The 21,668-nt window shown below is 42.7% G+C and overlaps 1 protein-coding gene across 1 annotated transcript in view; it reads left to right on the top strand.

The window, feature by feature from the left end:
• Positions 1 to 1,478: 1,478 nt before the first annotated feature.
• Positions 1,479 to 21,668, top strand: part of LOC110880801 — a 29,820-nt gene continuing 9,630 nt past the window's right edge. The window contains exon 1 of the mRNA XM_022129251.1: positions 1,479 to 1,974. Coding sequence (XP_021984943.1) covers positions 1,479 to 1,974 — 496 coding nt within the window. The remainder of the gene's footprint in view (positions 1,975 to 21,668) is intronic.

The raw sequence follows: 21,668 nt of genomic DNA, 5'->3' as shown, positions 1-21,668 counted from the left end.
GATTTCTCCAAAATTGCCTTGCCATTGACCAAATTGACTCGCAAGGAGGAAAAGTTCGAGTGGGGCATCGAACAGAACGAGGCCTTCCAAACGCTCAAGGAAAAGTTAACTCACGCTCCGGTATTAACAATACCGGAAGGAGTCGATGACATGGTAGTTTACACAGATGCGTTGCATTCGGGACTCGGGTGTGTTTTAATGCAACGAGGCAAGGTCATCGCCTACGCCTCGAGACAATTGAAGATCCATGAAAAGAAATACCCGGTCCACGACTTGGAATTGGCGGCGGTGGTGTTTCCTTAAAGATATGGAGGCATTACTTGTATGGGGTAAAGTTTGCGATCTTTACCAACCATAAAAGTTTGAAGTATTTCTTCAATCAGAAGGAATTAAACATGAGACAGAGGCGGTGGCTGGAAACGGTCAAGGATTTTGACTGTGAAATACATTACCACCCCGGGAAGGCCAATGTAGTGGCTGACGCATTGAGCCGAAAAGCAGATTATGCCCCGATACGGATACGATCATTACAGCTCATTGTGACCTCGGGCTTACTAGAACGAATCCGAGAAGCACAAGACGAAGCAGTAAAGACGGAAAATTGGAGAAAGGAAAGGATTGTTGGCCAAGTTAAAGATCTCGAGGTAGGCAGTCACGGCTTGAAGACACGTTTCAATAGAATTTGGGTCCCTAACATATGTGGAGTTAAAAAGCTCCTACTTGATGAAGCTCACAAGTCCCGCTATTCCATTCATCCGGGAGCGACCAAGATGTATAACGACTTAAAACAAAACTACTGGTGGCCCGGAATGAAAAGAGACGCCGTGAAATACGTGGAAAAGTGTTTAACATGTCTACAAGTCAAGGCAGAACACCAAAAGCCATACGGAAAACTCCAACCGTTAGAAATCCCGGTTTGGAAATGGGAACAAATTACAATGGACCTATTGACCAAACTGCCTAAAACAAGCCGTGGTTTTGTTGCCATATGGGTAGTTGTCGATAGATTGACTAAAAGTGCTCACTTCATCCCGATTCGTGAGACCTATACGTCTGAAAAGATGGCAGAGGTATATACAAAAGAAATAATATCACGCCATGGAGTACCGGTATCCATCGTGTCCGATAGAGACACCCGATTCACTTCAAATTTCTGGCAGGATTTCCAAGAACAAATGGGAACTAAGTTATTCCTTAGCACCGCTTACCATCCTCAAACGGATAGGCAAAGTGAAAGAACAATACAGACGTTAGAAGACATGTTGCGTGCTTGCATTATCGACTTTGGGGGTAGTTGGGATGTCTATCTACCCTTAGTCGATTTTTCATATAACAACAGTTATCACGCGAGTATTAGAATGGCCCCGTACGAAATGTTATATGGAAGAAAATGCCGATTCCCGGTATGTTGGGGAGAAGTGGGTCCACGTGGACTAGCACCCACGGATATAATCAGAGCTACGAATGAGAAAATCGACATGGTCCGAACTCACTTAAAAGCAGCTCAAGACCGACAAAAGTCGTACGCTGATAAACGGAGAAGACCAATTGAATTTCAAGTCGGTAACAAAGTCATGCCCAAGGTGTCCCCATGGAAGGGAGTTATCCGGTTCAGAAAGAAAGGGAAATTGAGCCCAAGATTTATCGGACCATTTACGGTTATCGAACGGGTAGGAAAAGTAGCTTATCGTCTTGATCTAGCGGAGGAACTAAGCAGAATTCATAGCACATTTCATGTGTCACATCTTCGAAAATGTCTAGCGGATGAGACAACTTATATCCACTACGATGATATCGAGGTGGATGACAGATTAAACTATGTGGTAAAACCTGTTGCGATTCTGGATCGTAAGGTGAAAACCTTAAGGAATAAAGAGATCAATCAAGTAAAGGTCAAATGGGAACACAAGAAGGGTGCAGATACCACATGGGAATCCGAAGAGGAAATGCAACGGCTTTACCCTACTCTATTTGGTACGTAATTCGGTTTCGGGGACGAAACCTTTTTAAGGGGGGTGGACTTGTAACACCCCGAAAATATAAATCCTTATATTAAAATTCTAAAGAAATAACAAACAAGAATTTACCAACTAGGAACTTAACCTAGTTAAATTCAAGTCTTGAAATAATTCATAATATGGTTAAAACACTTAAACTTAGGGAAAATCATAGTTAAGGGTTTAAACTTGTCAAAAATTGAAAGATAGTTACTAATTGTAACAAAACCAAACCAAACACACCAAAATTGGTGTGTCTGGTCGATCAAGGAGAAGAGGGGCGAACAGGGGATTCTCCAAACCCTAGTTTCACACTAAAATTTGCAAATTGAAGCCTCAAATCCGTTCCAAATCAAGTTCTAAACACAAATTAGTGAACCCCTCGTTGTAAGGATCAAAAGGTATGTAAAATCTTGGTATTTTGATCCATCACGAATTCTAGGTTAATTTTGAAAAACTGAAATTTAGCCTAGATATGTAATGCATGAATGAATCTTGAAGTAATTTGATGTCTAGGGTTAAACCCTAGGTGATTCCTTGTCAAAAACCTTGCATCATGTTTGTAAGGTTTGGGGTTTACATGTGGTGAACAAATGAACTTGAAGGAAACTTGGTGAATACTAGAAATTTTGACTCTTGTTCTAGCAAAATCTGAATTGGTGAAGTAATTCAGAAATATTGATGTCAAGATATATGTAAAGAATTTATTAATTAAAGTGAAACTAGATGTTAAATTTCAAGTCACGAACTTGGTAATGATTGTAGGAAAATCTGACCCGCTGGGTGTTTGTTGAAATGCCTAAGTGGGGATTTGAATGTTAAATTTTGGATGAAAACGCAGATTTGATGAATGTTTCTAGTAATGCGTTAATACTCATGTAAAGAGTTCTAAACAAGTTGTAAACTGAATTTCCTAGGCAAAGAGTCCGGATCATCAAGCGGACAAGCCGGAGGGAGTTCACGGGAGAAAGGCGTGCTCTAAAGGTACGAAATTTACCGCTTCGTTACATTAAGATTATTTATTTTTTTATGTCGTAGTATAAAGCATGGTAAACAAGATAGACCAATATGTCACGAAAGTGACTTTGCGTCTCAAACAAGTAAAATGGGTCAAAACATGCGATAGTAAAAGGGTTCTTGAAATACCTTGATTGGTGCCTAAGTTCTGGCATCCAAATGGGTCAAAACAAGCTCGAGAGTAAACGAGACGAATGGTTATAAACCAAGCGTAAGCCGTGTAGCGGACACGCTAAGCTAGTAGAGAAACTTAACTCCTGATACAGGAGTTAAGGTTCTGATTGGTAAACATGTCAAGTAGTGTAGTTTGACAAACACGAAGCCTTGAATTTAAACATGTAGATTATTGCGTAAGCAACTCCTCATGGGGAAAGCGAAACATGATGGCGGGTAATAATCAGAACATGAATATCCTAACTTTGGTTTGGTGATAATCATGTACAAGATTAATTTACTACAAATTGGGAATAGAATGACAACAACAACAAAGCAAGAAAACATGTACAGTGACCACCGTAAGTTACGGTGATACCGTAACTAAAGGTAGCCAACAAATTGCTACGGTGGGATGCTACTGCCTTACGGCAGGTCACAAACTTCCAGGAGCCACCGTAACTTACGGTGACTACCGTAAGTTACGGTAGCACCCAGATCCAAAAAACTGAATTTCATTATTATTGGTGGCGTTAATTGGTTTTCAAACACCGTTTTGATTATATTATTATCCCAAGACCTTAATACTAACATTGATCTAAAAATGTTCAGTTTTTCAGGTTTTCTAGTAGAAGGGTGATGATCAATCATTTGTCTTTGAACCGAACACTCAAGCGAACGCTTCCGCACTTGATCTTTTGTTTTAAAACTATGTAACAGTTGTAGATTCTATCTTGAATATGGTTTCGTAGGATATTATCATGAATGTTATGTGTAGTTATGGTTTTCAAATTTTGAAAGTTTTTGTAAACTTCAAATTTGCTATGATAGGCAAGGTTTTATGTTATTAAATCTAGTGTTTTTTTTAAATTGGGTCTTACAGCATCCGAGATTCGTTCATTCTTAGGATTGGCGGGTTATTACCGCCGATTTATTTCGGACTTTTCTAAGATTGTTATACCTCTCACTACGTTGACCCAGAAAGAGAAACCTTTTGCTTGGGGTCCCGAACAAGAGAAATCTTTTCAAACTCTTAAGACTCTTTTGTGTAATGCCCCTGTTCTTACCCTCCCTAATGGGAATGACAATTTCGTGGTATATTGCGATGCCTCGAACCGTGGATTGGGCTGTGTGATCATGCTGCGGGACAAGGTTATTGCTTATGCTTCTCGTCAACTCAAAGTGCATGAGAAAAACTACACTACTCACTATTTGGAGCTTGGTGTAGTTGCGTTTGTGTTAAAGATATGGCGACACTACTTGTATGGTACTAAGTGCGTGGTTTTCACTGACCATAGAAGTCTTCAATATATCTTCGACCAAAAGAGCTGAACATGCGACAGAGACGTTGGGTGGAATTTCTTAACGACTACGACTGCGAAATTTGCTACCATCCTGGCAAGGCGAATGTAGTGGTCGATGCTGTTAGTCGTAAGACTCATGTAAATGCTATCCGTATCTCTAATGATCTCTATGCATGCATTCGTGACGCCTAGTATTCATCAACAAATGGAGTAAGTCTAGAATAAGTAATCCACGGCGCTAGAATTGATCAGCTTGAAACTAAACCTAACGGACTGCAATATTACCTCAATCGCATAAGGGTGCCGGATCGCGATAATATCCGTGAGCTCATCATGAAGCAGGCTCACATATCCCATTACTCCATTCATCCGGGCGCCGATAAGATGTACCATGATCTGCGTACAACTTATTGGTTGTGACAACCCTCAAATTTGCATGTAACCGTACAGTTTATTAATGATAATAAAAGTACTTGATGACTGTGCTGAATTATTTAACTGCTCTCCGATTACTGTGTTATAATTACATGTGCGTGTTAGCATACTAGTAGTATACAGAAAAGTTACTAAATAGTCCGGTATATTTTCCTATGTGTTAGGAATTAATTTCGTTACAAAAAGATGCACAAAAGACGCTTTACGGGACAATTAAACGCTTTAACGGAACGATGCGAAACCGAACAACCAGACATTTCCCGAGACATGAAAATATTGTCAGAAATATTATTTTATCATTTCAAATTACTTTTGGTCACAAAAAAATCCCTATACACCATGTAAACATGACTTACACCCACTATACTTAAAAATACCCTTAACCTTCTAACCTACTACCTTCTAATTAACAAAAATTTACATTTTACCCCCCCCCCAACCGATTTTTCTGCCATAATTAGTAATAATATATTGTTTGGATTATGTGAAAAGAAAATCTTGGTTTCATTGGCCAAAAATTATTGTCATAATTTCCCTATAAGCTAGATTGCATGTTTCCAAGGTTAGTGATCATTACTACAAAACTTGCACTCCTCCTCCTCTCTCCTCCCTCTATAATTCGGCTCACACCCCCCCCCCTCTCTCCACAACTGATTTCCATCACCACCATACTTCATACCTCCATTTTCTTCTCCATCTAGCTCTCTTTCAAGTTGTGAAGATCCTCCATAGAAGTGTGAAGTTGAAGTGCTCTCAAGAAGCCTTGTTCAAGCTTTTCTCACCATCATTCTTCATCATCCTTACACTAAGATTACAACCCTAGCCTTGTGCTAGTAGTAAGTCCCTTCATACTCTTGTTTCCACCTTGATTCTTGTTACGACTTGTTGAATGTTTATGACACAGAAAGCTTAAACACTAAAATATGAACTTAAGTTTCTGCCTAAAAACTTTATGAAAAAAAGTTGTGTGAGGTTGAAATCTGAATGATTTAGGGTTGGTTAAAGCATGATTGAAGTATTAACAATTGTTCATCAATAAACCATGGTTAGGATCTTCGTTTATGCACTTTTAGTCACTTCTACAATGTAAACAGCTTGCTGAGTTGGATTTCCAGCCAACTTCAACAGGCTGTAACGGGATTATTTTAAATCGAAAAACGGATTTTCTGAAGCCTAAAATGAATATTTTGGAATAACTAAACAAATGGCACTGGAATCATAATTTTTCGAAACCGTTTACTATTTTTAAAAGACTGTTTTTGGACAGCAGCTCAAGCTGCATTTTTACTGCAGAAAAAGTGTGTCATATTTGGAGTCATAACTTGAAACCTTAGTAAAATCGACTCGTGGAATTTTTACAGTAGTTGGCCACCGTTGTCAGGACGACCTGTCAACTGGAATTTTGTCAAACGGACTTACGGTTAATTTTTAGTAAATATTTCCGTAAACTGCAATCAGAAAGTAACAAATCAGATTGCAGTGGAGAAAATGATTTTCTATAAAATATGGGTAACGAACTGGACTTTGATATTTTTACATAATAAACCTTGGAACATATAGAATCTTCTGTAAAAACTTGAGAATTTTTGGAAAAGGTTAACTATTTTATTAAAATGCTCGAAAACAGTCCAGTTTCGATTAATAAAGCTGAAACGACATAAGTAGTGATTTGCGTGTCCAAATGTCGAGTGGATTATCCGAGAATGCTATAGCATGTTATATGTCAATAAAAGTGTTATGTGCAATGTTGTATGTTTGTCTACGAGTGGGGAATAGATGGGAAACTTATAAGGGCATGAACCGTTGAAGTGATGCATGTTATGTGATAGATACGTGTAGGGGCTTTGGGTTCTATTTGAAATCACTAATAAACTAAGTGATAATTATACTAGGGCATGATTGACCGACCTTGACTATTAGCTATATTTGAGAATCAAACCGAGCAACCAAGGTGAGTTCACACTCTTTCCAAGGCATGGGATTCCCGGTGGGTTGGGAATGGGATTGAATGGCTACTCGAACTATCATTACTATTAAACTACTTACTACTGTCCTCGGATTGAAGGGCACGTACGTAAAGCCTACGTACACGACTATAAGACCATCAACTCTATCAATTTAAGTCCCTCATTTATCGACTTAATCGCCGAGGCCTATGGCGAGCGGGTCATTAGTTAATAGCGCTATTAGGTTTAACAAACCTCACACCGTGCCAGTCGGACGGGCGTGTACTAATGGACTATGGGCAAAGGGTCAATGCTGATAGACATTGACTTAGGGCACCTCTTACATTTTCGTAGCAGTCGATACGCGTGGTCTAGTAACACATGGGAAGCCCCCACCAACCTTCGCAAACATGTCAGAAAGACCGCGATACGAATTTATACGATACATGATTTACAAAACGAACAAATGATTTACGAAGCGAATGCTATAACTAAACAACCAGCTGTGAATTCACTCAACTTTGTTGTTGACTCGTTGTTACATGCCTTACAGGTCGCTAGATGCTTGGAGCTTGCACGAGGAAGGAGTCGTTGTGGTGTACGGACTGTTATGTTCCGTGCTTGATATTTAAATCCTTATGAACTTATTAAACTTGCGTTTTGGACTTTAAACTTATGGACTATGAACTTATATTTTGATATCACGTATTATGCTTCCGTTGTATTATTTAAAACTTGGTTAACTGGCTTTTGGTCACCAATTGTATTGTGGTTGGTTTTATTTACTTAAATACGTTGTTCAATATGATTGGTGGCTCGATCCTGGTCACATCACGCCTCCAAGCGGTGGTACTCCGCATGGTGGATTTTGGGGGTGTGACAGATTGGTATCAGAGCCATTGGTTATAGTGAACTTGGTTTTAAAAAGGGAAAAGCTTTTTGATAAAACCAGACTATAACCTGTACAGTGCTCAACGATCCACAACGACGCTTCGCTCCACGTGCAAGACTCGACACAATAGGTGGTATGATCTATGTTATATTGTCGGTTAGATAGTCTACACTGTGCATTAGATAACGTGATAATTGCTATATGAACCTTGTGTGCTTACTCTCTACTGTCGTCCCACACTTACGCACTTCCGCGACACTTTCCTCACTTACGCTGCTTTGTTATGAAGATCATGAGCGGACGCGGAGGACGTATCAACCTCACTCAAGCCCAATTGACGGCTTTGATCAATGAACGAGTTGCTGAGGCACTCGCAGCTGTTCCTGCAGGAGGTATAACCTGCTATTTCGACCTATCCTAGGATGTTTAGACCCTACTCTCGCGAACCAACTCTTGTGCTTAACCTTGTCTTTTATTCTCGCACCCTAGGTGCACATGCTCAGCCTCCTGTGTGTACGTTCAAAACATTCATGGATTGCCGACCTAGCACCTTCAGCGGCACAGAAGGAGCTGTAGGTCTACTTCACTGGTTCGAGAAGCTTGAGTCTGTTTTTGAGATGTGTGAATGCCCCGAAGATCGAAGGGTGAAATATGCTACTGGAACACTCGAAGGAGCTGCATTAACCTGGTGGTAAGCACAGGTTCAATTGCTTGGGTTGGCGGTTGCCAATGCCCCCCCATGGAACGGTTTCAAGGAACTGATTAGAGAAGAGTACTGCAGTCGTGACGACATCCACAAGCTGGAAGTGGAATTTTTCAATCTGAAGATGACGGGATCTTAAATCGAGGCATACACGAAGAGGTCAAATGAGCTAGCCATCTTGTGCCCTACTATGGTGGACCCTCCCTACAAACGCATTGAGCTGTACCTTAAGGGCTTGGTGCCAGAAATTCAAAGCCACGTAACCTCAGCTAACCTTGGCACTATACAGCAAATCGTCAAGTTGGCTCATCGTCTCACTGATCAGGCAGTTGAGCAGAACAAACTGCCCAAACGTATTAGCGCCACTACTTCTGATGCACTTACCGACAACAAGCGAAAATGGGATGGAAACTCCAGTAAGGGTTCTGCTTCAGGTCAGTCTCAGCAACGAAAGACTGATGACCACCAGAGTCCTGGTCAGCAATCCTCCGGTAATCAAGGACAGGATGGATATCGAGGAAACCACCCAAAGTGCAACAAATGCAAAAGACACCATATTGGTCAGTGCAACAAGGGACGCTGTCAGAGGTGTCTCAAGATGGGTCATGAAGCCAAGGATTGCAGGAGCTCACGGCCTGCAAATCAGAATCGTCAACAACAACAAGCTCCACAGAACCACCAGCAGCAGCATCAGCATGGCAATAAAGGATGCTTTCAGTGTGGTGCTGAAGGCCACTTTAAGAAGAACTGTCCCCAGCTGAACGAGAATCAGAACAACAACCAAAGGAACGGGAACCACAATGGAAATAACAACGGAGGCAACAATGGAGGTAACAATAATGGCAATGGTGCCCAAGGTCGTGTGTTCGTGATTGGCCAAGGGGAAGCAAGGAACGACCCCAACGTTGTGATGGGTAAGTTTCTTCTGGATGATTTCTTTGTTACTGTGTTATTTGATTCGGGTGCCGATACTAGTTATGTGTCCTTAAAAGTTAGCCAAATGCTTAAGCGCACTCCAACACTTTTGAACACCAAACACACGGTAGAAATAGCAAACGGTAAAAGTCTTGAAGCCACACACATAGTTAAGGCCTGTAACCTCGTCCTAGCTGGTCAGACCTTCTCCATCGATCTTATTCCTATCGTTCTGGGTAGTTTCGACGTCGTGATCGGGTTGGATTGGCTATCTCATCATCAAGCGGAGATTATTTGCAAGGAGAAAATCGTCTGCATTCCTCGTTCTGGTAAAGAACCTCTCATAATTCGTGGCGACAAGAGCGGTGCTGTTGTGAGCATCATCTCTTTCCTTAAGGCCCAGAAGTGTCTGCGAAAGGGCCACACCGCTATTCTAGCCCTCGTTTCTGATGCATCCTCAGAGGAAAAGAAGATAGAAGACATTCATATTGTGCGCGACTTTCCCGGGGTATTTCCTGAGGAATTACCTGGTCTTCCACCTCATCGACAAGTCGAGTTTCAAATCGAGCTAGCTCCTGGAGCAGCGCCCATAGCTCGAGCACCCTATCGTCTAGCTCCATCGGAACTTGAAGAACTGTCCACGCAACTAAAAGAACTCTTGGAAAAGGGTTTTATACGTCCTAGCTCTTCACCCTGGGGAGCTCCAGTCTTGTTTGTGAAGAAGAAAGACGGTACTTTCAGGATGTGCATCGACTATCGCGAGCTCAACAAGGTGACTGTGAAGAATCGTTATCCTCTTCCACGCATTGATGATCTATTCGACCAGTTGCAAGGGGCGAGTTATTACTCTAAGATTGATTTGAGATCAGGCTACCACCAGCTGAGAGCCCGAGAGGAGGACGTCTCCAAAAAAGCATTCAGAACTCGTTACGGCCATTATGAGTTTCTGGTTATGCCTTTCGGTTAACGAATGCACCTGCAGTCTTCATGGATCTCATGAACAGAGTGTGCAAGCCTTACCCGGAAGTTTGTCATAGTGTTCATCGATGACATCCTGATCTGTTCGAAAAGCCAGGAAGAACACGAGCAACACTTGAGGCTTATTCTGGAACTTCTTCGAAAAGAGCAGTTGTATGCCAAGTTTTCGAAATGTGACTTTTGGCTTCGCGAAGTCCACTTTCTAGGCCATGTGGTAAACAAGGATGGGATCCATGTTAATCCATCCAAGGTTGACTCGATCAAGAACTGGCCTGCACCCCGTACACCAACCGAAATCCACCAATTCTTAGGTTTGGCAGGATACTACAGAAGATTCATCAAAGATTTCTCCAAGATTGCGCAACCTCTCACTTCACTGACTCAGAAGGGTGTCACCTACCGTTGGGGTGATGCACATGAGTCCGCATTTCAGCACTTGAAGGATAGACTCTGTAGCGCACCTATCCTCTCATTGCCTGAAGGCACAGACGATTTCGTGGTTTATTGCAACGCTTCCATCCAAGGACTTGGTTGTGTGCTGATGCAACGTGACAAGGTCATGGCCTACGCATCACGCCAACTTAAAGTTCACGAAAGGAACTACACTACGCACGACCTGGAATTGGGAGCAGTTGTTTTCGCGCTTAAGATATAGAGACATTACCTGTACGGTACCAAGTGCACCTCACAGGAGTCTTGAGCATATCTTCAAGCAAAAGGAATTGAATATGCGACAACGCCGATGGGTAGAACTCTTGAACGATTATGAATGCGCTATCAAGTACCATCCGGGCAAAGCCAATGTTGTGGCCGATGCCCTCAGCCGAAAGGATACTATACCTAAACGTGTACGTGCGTTACAGCTTACCATCCAATCTAACCTTCCCGCTCAGATTCGCGACGCTCAGATTGAAGCATTGAAAACAGAGAACATCAGGGCTGAGTCCCTACGAGGATCGAGGCAACGGCTAGAACAAAAGGAAACCGGCGCCTATTATGTTAACGGACGCATCTGGGTTCCACTTTATGGAGACTTACGTGAGCTTGTGATGGATGAAGCACATAAGTCTAGTTATTCAGTATATCCTGGTTCGGATAACATGTACCACGACCTAAAGACTACATACTGGTGGCCTGGTATGAAAGCCAGCATAGCAACCTATGTCGGTAAATGCTTGACTTGTGCTAGGGTCAAGGTCGAATATCAGAAACCATCAGGCCCACTTCAACAACCAGAGATACCTAAATGGAAATGGGAGCAAATTTCCATGGATTTCGTTACTGGCCTGCCTAGATCTCAGCGCGGAAACGATACCATTTGGGTGATCGTGGATCGACTGACCAAGTCTGCACATTTTCTACCTATCAGGAAACGGATAAGTTTTCTACTCTAGCAGACATCTACCTAAAGGAAGTAGTATCAAGGCACGGAGTGCCAACCTCCATCATTTCAGATCGTGACGCGCGTTTTACTTCTGAACTGTGGCAAGCTATGCATAAGTCTTTTGGCTCACGTTTAGATATGAGCACCGCTTATCACCCACAGACAGATGGGCAATCTGAACGCACCATCCAAACCCTTGAGGACATGCTTAGAGCATGCGTAATCGACTTCGGCAATGGCTGGGAAAAGCATCTTCCGTTAGTGGAGTTTTCTTATAACAACAGCTACCACACCAGCATCCAGGCCGCTCCGTTTGAGGCATTGTACGGACGTAAATACCGATCACCTCTCTGTTGGGCAGAAGTTGGTGACAGTCAAATCACTGGCCCAGAACTCGTAGTAGATACAACAGAAAAGATTGCTCAGGTACGACAGCGAATGGCGGCAGCTCGTGACCGTCAGAAAAGCTATGCCGATAAGCGAAGAAAACCACTCGAGTTCTAGGTTGGGGATCGAGTGCTACTCAAAGTCTCACCTTGGAAAGGTGTAGTTCGTTTCGGCAAACGAGGCAAACTCAATCCGCGTTACGTCGGACCATTCGAGATCATTGAGAGAATTGGCAAAGTAGCCTACAAGTTGAACCTACCGGAAGAACTCAGTGGAGTTCACAACGTATTCCATGTGTCGAATCTGAAGAAGTGTCTATCAGATGAGACCCTCATAGTTCCTCTTAAGGAACTCACAATCGACGACCAGCTGCGGTTCGTCGAGGAACCAGTAGAGATTACGGATCAAGACGTTAAGATCCTCAAGCACACCAGAATACCTCTCGTCCGAGTTCGTTGGAATTCCCGTCGTGGCCCAGAGTATACCTGGGAACGAGAAGACCAAATGAAACTCAAGTATCCCCAGTTGTTTAAGAAAAGTGCAACAACTACTGAGACTGAAGCTACTGCAGAATTTCGGGACGAAATTCCAAATCAACAGGGGGATGATGTGACACCCCAGGAAAACCAAGAAACCAACGCAACTTAACTAGCTTCTCAGTAACCACGTGCTAAAATTCGGGACGAAATTTTCTTAACAGGGGGAGAATGTGACAACCCTCAAATTTGCATGTAACCGTACAGTTTATTAATGATAATAAAAGTACTTGATGACTGTGCTGAATTATTTAACTGCTCTCCGATTACTGTGTTATAATTACATGTGCGTGTTAGCATACTAGTAGTATACAGAAAAGTTACTAAATAGTCTGGTATATTTTCCTATGTGTTAGGAATTAATTTCGCTACAAAAAGATGCACAAAAGACGCTTTACGGGACAATTAAACGCTTTAACGGAACGATGCGAAACCGAACAACCAGACATTTCCCGAGACATGAAAATATTGTCAGAAATATTATTTTATCATTTCAAATTATTTTTGGTCACAAAAAAAACCCTATACACCATGTAAACATGACTTACTCCCACTATACTTAAAAATACCCTTAACCTTCTAACCTACTACCTTCTAATTAACAAAAATTTACATTTTACCCCCCCCCCCAACCGATTTTTCTGCCATGATTAGTAATAATATATTGTTTGGATTATGTGAAAAGAAAATCTTGGTTTCATTGGCCAAAAATTATTGTCATAATTTCCCTATAAGCTAGATTGCATGTTTCCAAGGTTAGTGATCATTACTACAAAACTTGCACTCCTCCTCCTCTCTCCTCCCTCTATAATTCGGCTCACACCCCCCCCCCCCCCTCTCTCTCCACAACTGATTTCCATCACCACCATACTTCATACCTCCATTTTCTTCTCCATCTAGCTCTCTTCCAAGTTGTGAAGATCCTCCATAGAAGTGTGAAGTTGAAGTGCTCTCAAGAAGCCTTGTTCAAGCTTTTCTCACCATCATTCTTCATCATCCTTACACTAAGATTACAACCCTAGCCTTGTGCTAGTAGTAAGTCCCTTCATACTCTTGTTTCCACCTTGATTCTTGTTACGACTTGTTGAATGTTTATGACACAGAAAGCTTAAACACTAAAATATGAACTTAAGTTTCTGCCTAAAAACTTTATGAAAAAAAGTTGTGTGAGGTTGAAATCTGAATGATTTAGGGTTGGTTAAAGCATGATTGAAGTATTAACAATTGTTCATCAATAAACCATGGTTAGGATCTTCGTTTATGCACTTTTAGTCACTTCTACAATGTAAACAGCTTGCTGAGTTGGATTTCCAACCAACTTCAACAGGCTGTAACGGGATCACTTTAAATCGAAAAACGGATTTTCTGAAGCCTAAAATGAATATTTTGGAATAACTAAACAAATGGCACTGGAATCATAATTTTTCGAAACCGTTTACTATTTTTAAAAGACTGTTTTTGGACAGCAGCCCAAGCTGCATTTTTACTGCAGAAAAAGTGTGTCATATTTGGAGTCATAACTTGAAACCTGAGTAAAATCGACTCGTGGAATTTTTACAGTAGTTGGCCACCGTTGTCAGGACGACCCGTCAACTGGAATTTTGTTAAACGGACTTACAGTTAATTTTTAGTAAATATTTCCGTAAACTGCAATCAGAAAGTAACAAATCAGATTGCAGTGGAGAAAACGATTTTCTATAAAATATGGGTAACGAACTGGACTTTGATATTTTTACATAATAAACCTTGGAACATATAGAATCTTCTGTAAAAATTTGAGAATTTTTGGAAAAGGCTAACTATTTTATTAAAATGCTCGAAAACAGTCCAGTTTCGATTAATAAAGCTGAAACGACATAAGTAGTGATTTGCGTGTCCAAATGTCGAGTGGATTATCCGAGAATGCTATAGCATGTTATATGTCAATAAAAGTGTTATGTGCAATGTTGTATGTTTGTCTACGAGTGGGGAATAGATGGGAAACTTATAAGGGCATGAACCGTTAAAGTGATACATGTTATGTGATAGATACGTGTAGGGGCTTTGTGTTCTATTTGAAATCACTAATAAACTAAGTGATAATTATACTAGCGCGTGATTGACCGACCTTGACTATTAGCTATATTTGAGAATCAAACCGAGCAACCAAGGTGAGTTCACACTCTTTCCAAGGCATGGGATTCCCGGTGGGTTGGGAATGGGATTGAATGGCTACTCGAACTATCATTACTATTAAACTACTTACTACTGTCCTCGGATTGAAGGGCACGTACGTAAAGCCTACGTACACGACTATAAGACCATCAACTCTATCAATTTAAGTCCCTCATTTATCGACTTAATCGCCGAGGCCTATGGCGAGCGGGTCATTAGTTAATAGCGCTATTAGGTTTAACAAACCTCACACCGTGCCAGTCGGACGGGCGTGTACTAATGGACTATGGGCAAAGGGTCAATGCTGATAGACATTGACTTAGGGCACCTCTTACATTTTCGTAGCAGTCGATACGCGTGGTCTAGTAACACATGGGAAGCCCCCACCAACCTTCGCAAACATGTCAGAAAGACCGCGATACGAATTTATACGATACATGATTTACAAAACGAACAAATGATTTACGAAGCGAATGCTATAACTAAACAACCAGCTGTGAATTCACTCAACTTTGTTGTTGACTCGTTGTTACATGCCTTACAGGTCGCTAGATGCTTGGAGCTTGCACGAGGAAGGAGTCGTTGTGGTGTACGGACTGTTATGTTCCGTGCTTGATATTTAAATCCTTATGAACTTATTAAACTTGCGTTTTGGACTTTAAACTTATGGACTATGAACTTATATTTTGATATCACGTATTATGCTTCCGCTGTATTATTTAAAACTTGGTTAACTGGCTTTTGGTCACCAATTGTATTGTGGTTGGTTTTATTTACTTAAATACGTTGTTCAATATGATTGGTGGCTCGATCCTGGTCACGTCACGCCTCCAAGCGGTGGTACTCCGCATGGTGGATTTTGGGGGTGTGACATTGGTGGCCTGGCATGAAAAGAGACATTGTTGTATATGTTTTTAAATGTCATACTTGTACAAAAGTAAAGGCTGAACATCAACGCCCTTCAGGACTCTTAGAACAACCAAAAATCCCAGTCTGGAAATGGGATGGTATCGCTATTGTCACACCCCCAAAATCCACACGCGGAGTACCACCGCTTGGGTGCGTGACGTGACCAGGATCAAGCCATCAATCATATCAAACATAGCATTTAATAATAAAAGTCATTAAAGTAATTCATCAAGACATGATCGATGTTTCAAAACCAAGCATTGTTTAAGTAGCGGAAGCATTGTTATAAACCCAAGTTAAAAATACTGAAATGTCATAAGTGTCAAATCAAGGTAGTACGATCCTTGTCCACAACGACCGGCTCCTCCTTGTGCAAGCTCCATGTACCTAACGATCTGCAAGGCATGTAACAGAATGATCAACAAACTAGTTGAGCGAGTTCACAGTAAGTAAGTGCGTAACAGTAAGTAAAGGGTGGCTCTACTGGGCCGTTAGTACGTTGTATAGGTGGGGGCTTCCCATGTTATATGACCACTAGACTATTCGTATCAACTATTCGTATCATCCCTGTTCTTCTTCCGAGAACAGTAGCGCGTATGGGGTGTACGTAGGTTTTACGCACGTATCCTTCACAACCGAGGATAGGAGACGCGGGGGTGTACGTGGGTTTCACGTACGTATCCTTTGTACCGAGGATAGAAGTAAGTAATGCGTACACGTAGGTTTTACGTGCGTGCCTGACATCCGAGGCAGTAATTGGCATATGACCACGTAGGTGTTATCCTAACCTACGGAACCGTCCTGACATCCGAGGACCATGGTAGGTGATAGTCTAGGAAAAGCATATATACGTTCTTAGTCAATTGTAACCTTTATCCCATTCCCACGACCCGGGAATCCCATGCCTTAGTAGGAGTGTGAACTCACCTGGGTTTGCTCGGCAGACAGTATAATGCTCAAGTATACAAGTAAGGAATCAACCACGTCCTATCATGGTTACTATGCAAGTTAGGTTCGTATATAGTACGTTTGTATTACGTATGGTATCAAGTATAATCATGGCAAATCACATAACAGTATCAGCAGTTCATATCAAGTAACGAGTCCAAGTAGTCGGCCCAATTAACATAGGCAGTCCAATTAACAACTATGTAAACAAGTCCAATAACATAACAGTCATAAGGTTGGGCCCGTGACAGTGTAGGCCCAAAACAGTGTACGTGCAAAGAAGGTCTCGAGTCGCAACCAGCGATCTCGAGTCGCAACCGGTGGTTACGAGTCGCAACAGGTGGTTTCGGTTCATCATGGCCCGGTTACGAGTCACAGCCGGAGATTACGAGTCGCAACAGGAGGTTGCGAGTCGCAACTGGTGATTTCGGCTCATCATGGTCTGGTTACGAGTCGCAACGGGACTCGCAACCGTGGTCTCGGCTGGTGCTGTTTGTGGTCTCGAGTGGGGTTCCGACTCGCAACGAGTGATACCGAGTCGCAACCGTGTGTGTAACTGGTTTTCCTGATTTCTTGCAGATCGGTTACAATCACATAATAGTTTCCAATTATACTCAACTCAATTAACAGATTTCTAACAATTCGTTTAGCATGATATCGACCAAACAGGGTATTTTATCAAGAACTCTCATGAACCCTAACAATCATATGAACAATCTTTAACAATTCACATGAACATATATCATAACATTTAATCCAAATCGTCTAACACATCGACTGATTGCAAGCATTCCGATTACCGTTTAACTTATATCATACCATCCGATTTCTTGTGACCCTTGACTATATACATGAGCCGATTAACATCATACAAAACACATATATCCGATTTCATGAGCAAGCCAATTATATGAACATTATTTATCATCAACCCAATCTAATAATATCATACACAACAAGTTTCGGTATCAAGCAATCATGCAAATCGTAACACACAATCAATCAATACATAATCACTAACCGGATTGGAGAAGGAACAAGGGTGATCCGAATAGAATTCTTGTGCCGTCGGGTTCCAAGTAAGCGAGAGAGAGCAAAAGCTTCTAGGGTTTATGTGTGTGTGATGTTTTTGCAAAACAATCAAAATCAAACCCTCACAAGGGGTTTTGTGTTTGCGAATGGGGAGTGGGCCGAGCCCACTCGGTTATCTCATGGGGTCCGATTTCAAAGTGTGGCCCAAAGGGCTTGTGTGGCCGGTTTGTGTAGTTTGGCTCGTGCAACACATAACATACATACGCACATAACAAATATTCACTTAAAATCATATAATTCAGTTCTCGTAAGCACGTAACGTTACATCACAGTAAGTCTAAAGTTCGAGTTGTCACATTATCCCCAACTAATTGGAAATTTCGTCCCGAAATTTGGTATGCACTCACTGAGGAAGCTAGGTAAGGTATAGCGTTCACTGGTTTTCCTGGGGTGTCACATCCTCCCCCCGTTGATCTGGAATTTCGTCCCGAAATTCCGAAGTAGTAGCTTCAGCCTCAGTAGTGGTAGTATTGGTTTCGAATAACTGGGGGTACTTTTCTGTCATTCTGTCTTCGCGTTCCCAGGTGTACTCTGGGCCACGTTTGGAGTTCCAACGAACTCGAACAAGAGGGATTCTCTTGCTTTTGAGGACCTTCACATCCCGGTCCGTGATTTCTACTGGTTCCTCGACGAACTGCAACCGCTCGTCGATAGTGAGTTCCTTATAAGGAATGATGAGGTTTTCATCTGATAGGCACTTCTTTAAGTTTGATACGTGAAAGACATTGTGAACTGCTCCGAGTTCAGCTGGTAGGTTCAACTTGTAGGCTACCTTGCCAATCTTTTCTAAGATTTCGAATGGTCCGACGTACCGCGGATTCAGTTTGCCCCGTTTGCCAAAACGTACCACACCTTTCCAGGGTGAAACTTTCAATAAAACCCGGTCTCCGACCTCAAATTCCAAAGGCTTTCTACGCTTGTCCGCGTAGGCTTTCTGACGGTCGCGTGCTGCCGCCATGCGTTCCCGTATCTGTGCAATCTTTTCTGTGGCGTCCACTACAATCTCTGGACCCGTAATCTGACTATCCCCCACCTCTGCCCAACAGAGAGGTGATCGGCATTTACGTCCGTACAATGCCTCAAATGGAGCGGCTTGAATGCTGGTATGATAACTGTTATTGTATGAAAACTCCACCAAAGGGAGATGTTTTTCCCAGCCGTTGCCGAAATCGATAACGCATGCCCGAAGCATGTCTTCTAGTGTTTGGATCGTTCGCTCAGACTGCCCATCCGTCTGAGGATGATATGCTGTGCTCATGTCTAATCGTGAGCCGAAAGATTTATGCATTGCTTGCCAAAGCTCTGACGTGAATCGTGCATCGCGATCCGAAATAATAGAGGTGGGCACTCCGTGCCTCGAAACAACTTCTTTGAGATAGACGTCTGCGAGAGTGGAGAACTTGTCCGTTTCCTTAATCGGTAGGAAGTGTGCAGACTTGGTGAGTCGATCAACTATGACCCATATTGTATCGTTCCCACGCTGAGATCTAGGTAAGCCTGTAACAAAGTCCATGGAAATTTCTTCCCATTTCCATTGTGGTATCTTAGGCTGCTGAAGTAGACCAGCTGGTTTCTGATATTCAACCTTGACTCTCGCACAGGTCAAACATTTTCCAACGTACGTAGCGATGTGAGCCTTCATACTAGGCCACCAATAAGTAGTGCTGATGTCGTGGTACATTTTATCTGACCCTGGATGTACCGAGTAGCGAGACTTATGAGCTTCATCCATCACAAGTTCGCGTAGGCCGCCATAAAGTGGGACCCAAATCCGGCCCGTTACATAGTAGGCACCGTCTGCCTTCTGTTCCATCTGTTGTCGTGAGCCGCGTAAGGCTTCAGCCTTGACGTTTCCAGGCTTCAATGCTTCTACCTGAGCATTTCGTATCTGTGTAGGAAGGCTAGATTGAATCGTAAGCTGTAGCGCTCGCACGCGCTTCGGTAAGGTGTCCTTTCGACTCAAAGCGTCAGCCACAACATTGGCTTTGCCGGGATGGTACTTGATGGCGCATTCGTAGTCGTTAAGTAACTCGACCCATCGTCGTTGACGCATGTTCAAATCCTTTTGCTTAAGGATATGCTCGAGACTCCTGTGATCGGTGTAAATCGTGCATCTGGTACCGTACAGGTAGTGTCGCCATATCTTAAGCGCGAAAACGACAGCTCCCAGCTCCAAATCGTGCGTCGTGTAGTTGCGTTCATGAACCTTGAGTTGCCGAGAAGCGTAGGCTATCACTTTATCACGTTGCATCAACACACATCCAATACCCTGGATGGATGCATCACAATATACTACGAAGTCTTCTGTGCCCTCTGGCAATGAAAGAATAGGTGCGCTGCAGAGCCTATCCTTTAGATACTGAAAAGCAGTTTCCTGCGTGTTGCCCCAACGGTAGGTGACACCCTTCTGTGTCAGTAGCGTAAGTGGTTGCGCGATCTTTGAAAAGTCTTTAATAAACCGTCTGTAGTATCCTGCCAAACCCAAGAATTGACGTATTTCTGTCGGTGTACGCGGTGCAGGCCAGTTTCTGATTGAATCAACCTTGGATGGATCGACGTGAATCCCATCCTTGTTTACCACGTGGCCTAAGAAGTGGACTTCACGAAGCCAGAAGTCGCATTTTGAGAGCTTAGCGTACAACTGTTCCTTTCGAAGGAGTTCCAATATCAGACGAAGATGCTGCTCGTGCTCCTTCTGACTCTTGGAGTAAATCAGAATGTCGTCGATGAAAACAATGACGAACTTGTCGAGATAGGGTTTACACACCCTGTTCATAAGATCCATAAATACTGCAGGTGCGTGCGTAAGTCCGAACGGCATAACCAAGAACTCGTAGTGACCATAGCGAGTTCTGAATGCTGTCTTAGAGACGTCCTCCTCGCGGACTCTCAGCTGATGATAACCTGACCGTAGGTCGATCTTGGAATAGTAACACGACCCTTGCAACTGGTCGAACAAGTCGTCTATGCGTGGAAGAGGATAACGGTTCTTTACCGTCACCTTGTTCAGTTCCCTGTAGTCTATACACATCCTGAACGTACCGTCTTTCTTTTTCACGAAAAGCACTGGAGCTCCCCAAGGCGAAGAGCTTGGACGAATGAAGCCTTTTTCCAAGAGTTCTTGCAGTTGCTTTGACAATTCTTCCAATTCTGATGGAGCTAGACGATATGGTGCGCGAGCTATGGGTGCTGCTCCTGGAGCGAGCTCGATCTGAAATTCGACCTGTCGATGAGGCGGTAAGCCAGGTAAATCTTCAGGAAACACCTGAGGAAAATCACGTACGACCGGTATATCTTCCAATTTCTTCTCCTTTACTGATGCGTCTGAAACAAGGGCCAAAATGGCTGTGTGACCTTTACGTAAGCACTTCTGAGCCTTTAAGAATGAGATGATGCCAACCACTGCACCACTCTTGTCGCCTTGAACTTCAAGAGGTTCCTGACCAAAACGAGGAATGCGAATAATCTTCTCGCTGCATAGGATTTCTGCCTGGTGTTGGGATAGCCAATCCATCCCAATCACGACGTCGAAGCTACCCAAAACTATGGGAATGAGATCAATAGAAAAGGCTTGACCAGCTAGAATAAGGTTACAACCCTGAACTACGTGCGTGGCTTCTAGACTTTTACCGTTAGCTAACTCTACTACATGTTTGGTGGGTAAAAGTGTTGGTGCACGTTTTAGCAGTTGACACATTTTCACAGACATATAGCTTGTATCCGCACCCGAATCAAACAAAATAGTAACGTAAATATTGTCGAGGAGAAACTTACCCATAACAACGTTGGGATCGTTCACTGCGTCTCCTCTTCCCAAAACGAAAGCTCGACCTCTTGCCTCGTTGCCATTATTGTTGTTGTTCCCGCCGTTGTTGTTGTTGCCGTTGCCCTGGTTGTTGTTGTTGTTGTTCTGGTTCC

This window comes from Helianthus annuus, chromosome 10 (assembly GCF_002127325.2).
Source record: "Helianthus annuus cultivar XRQ/B chromosome 10, HanXRQr2.0-SUNRISE, whole genome shotgun sequence".
Lineage (NCBI taxonomy): Eukaryota > Viridiplantae > Streptophyta > Magnoliopsida > Asterales > Asteraceae > Helianthus > Helianthus annuus.
This window is presented reverse-complemented; position numbering and strand designations above follow the sequence as displayed.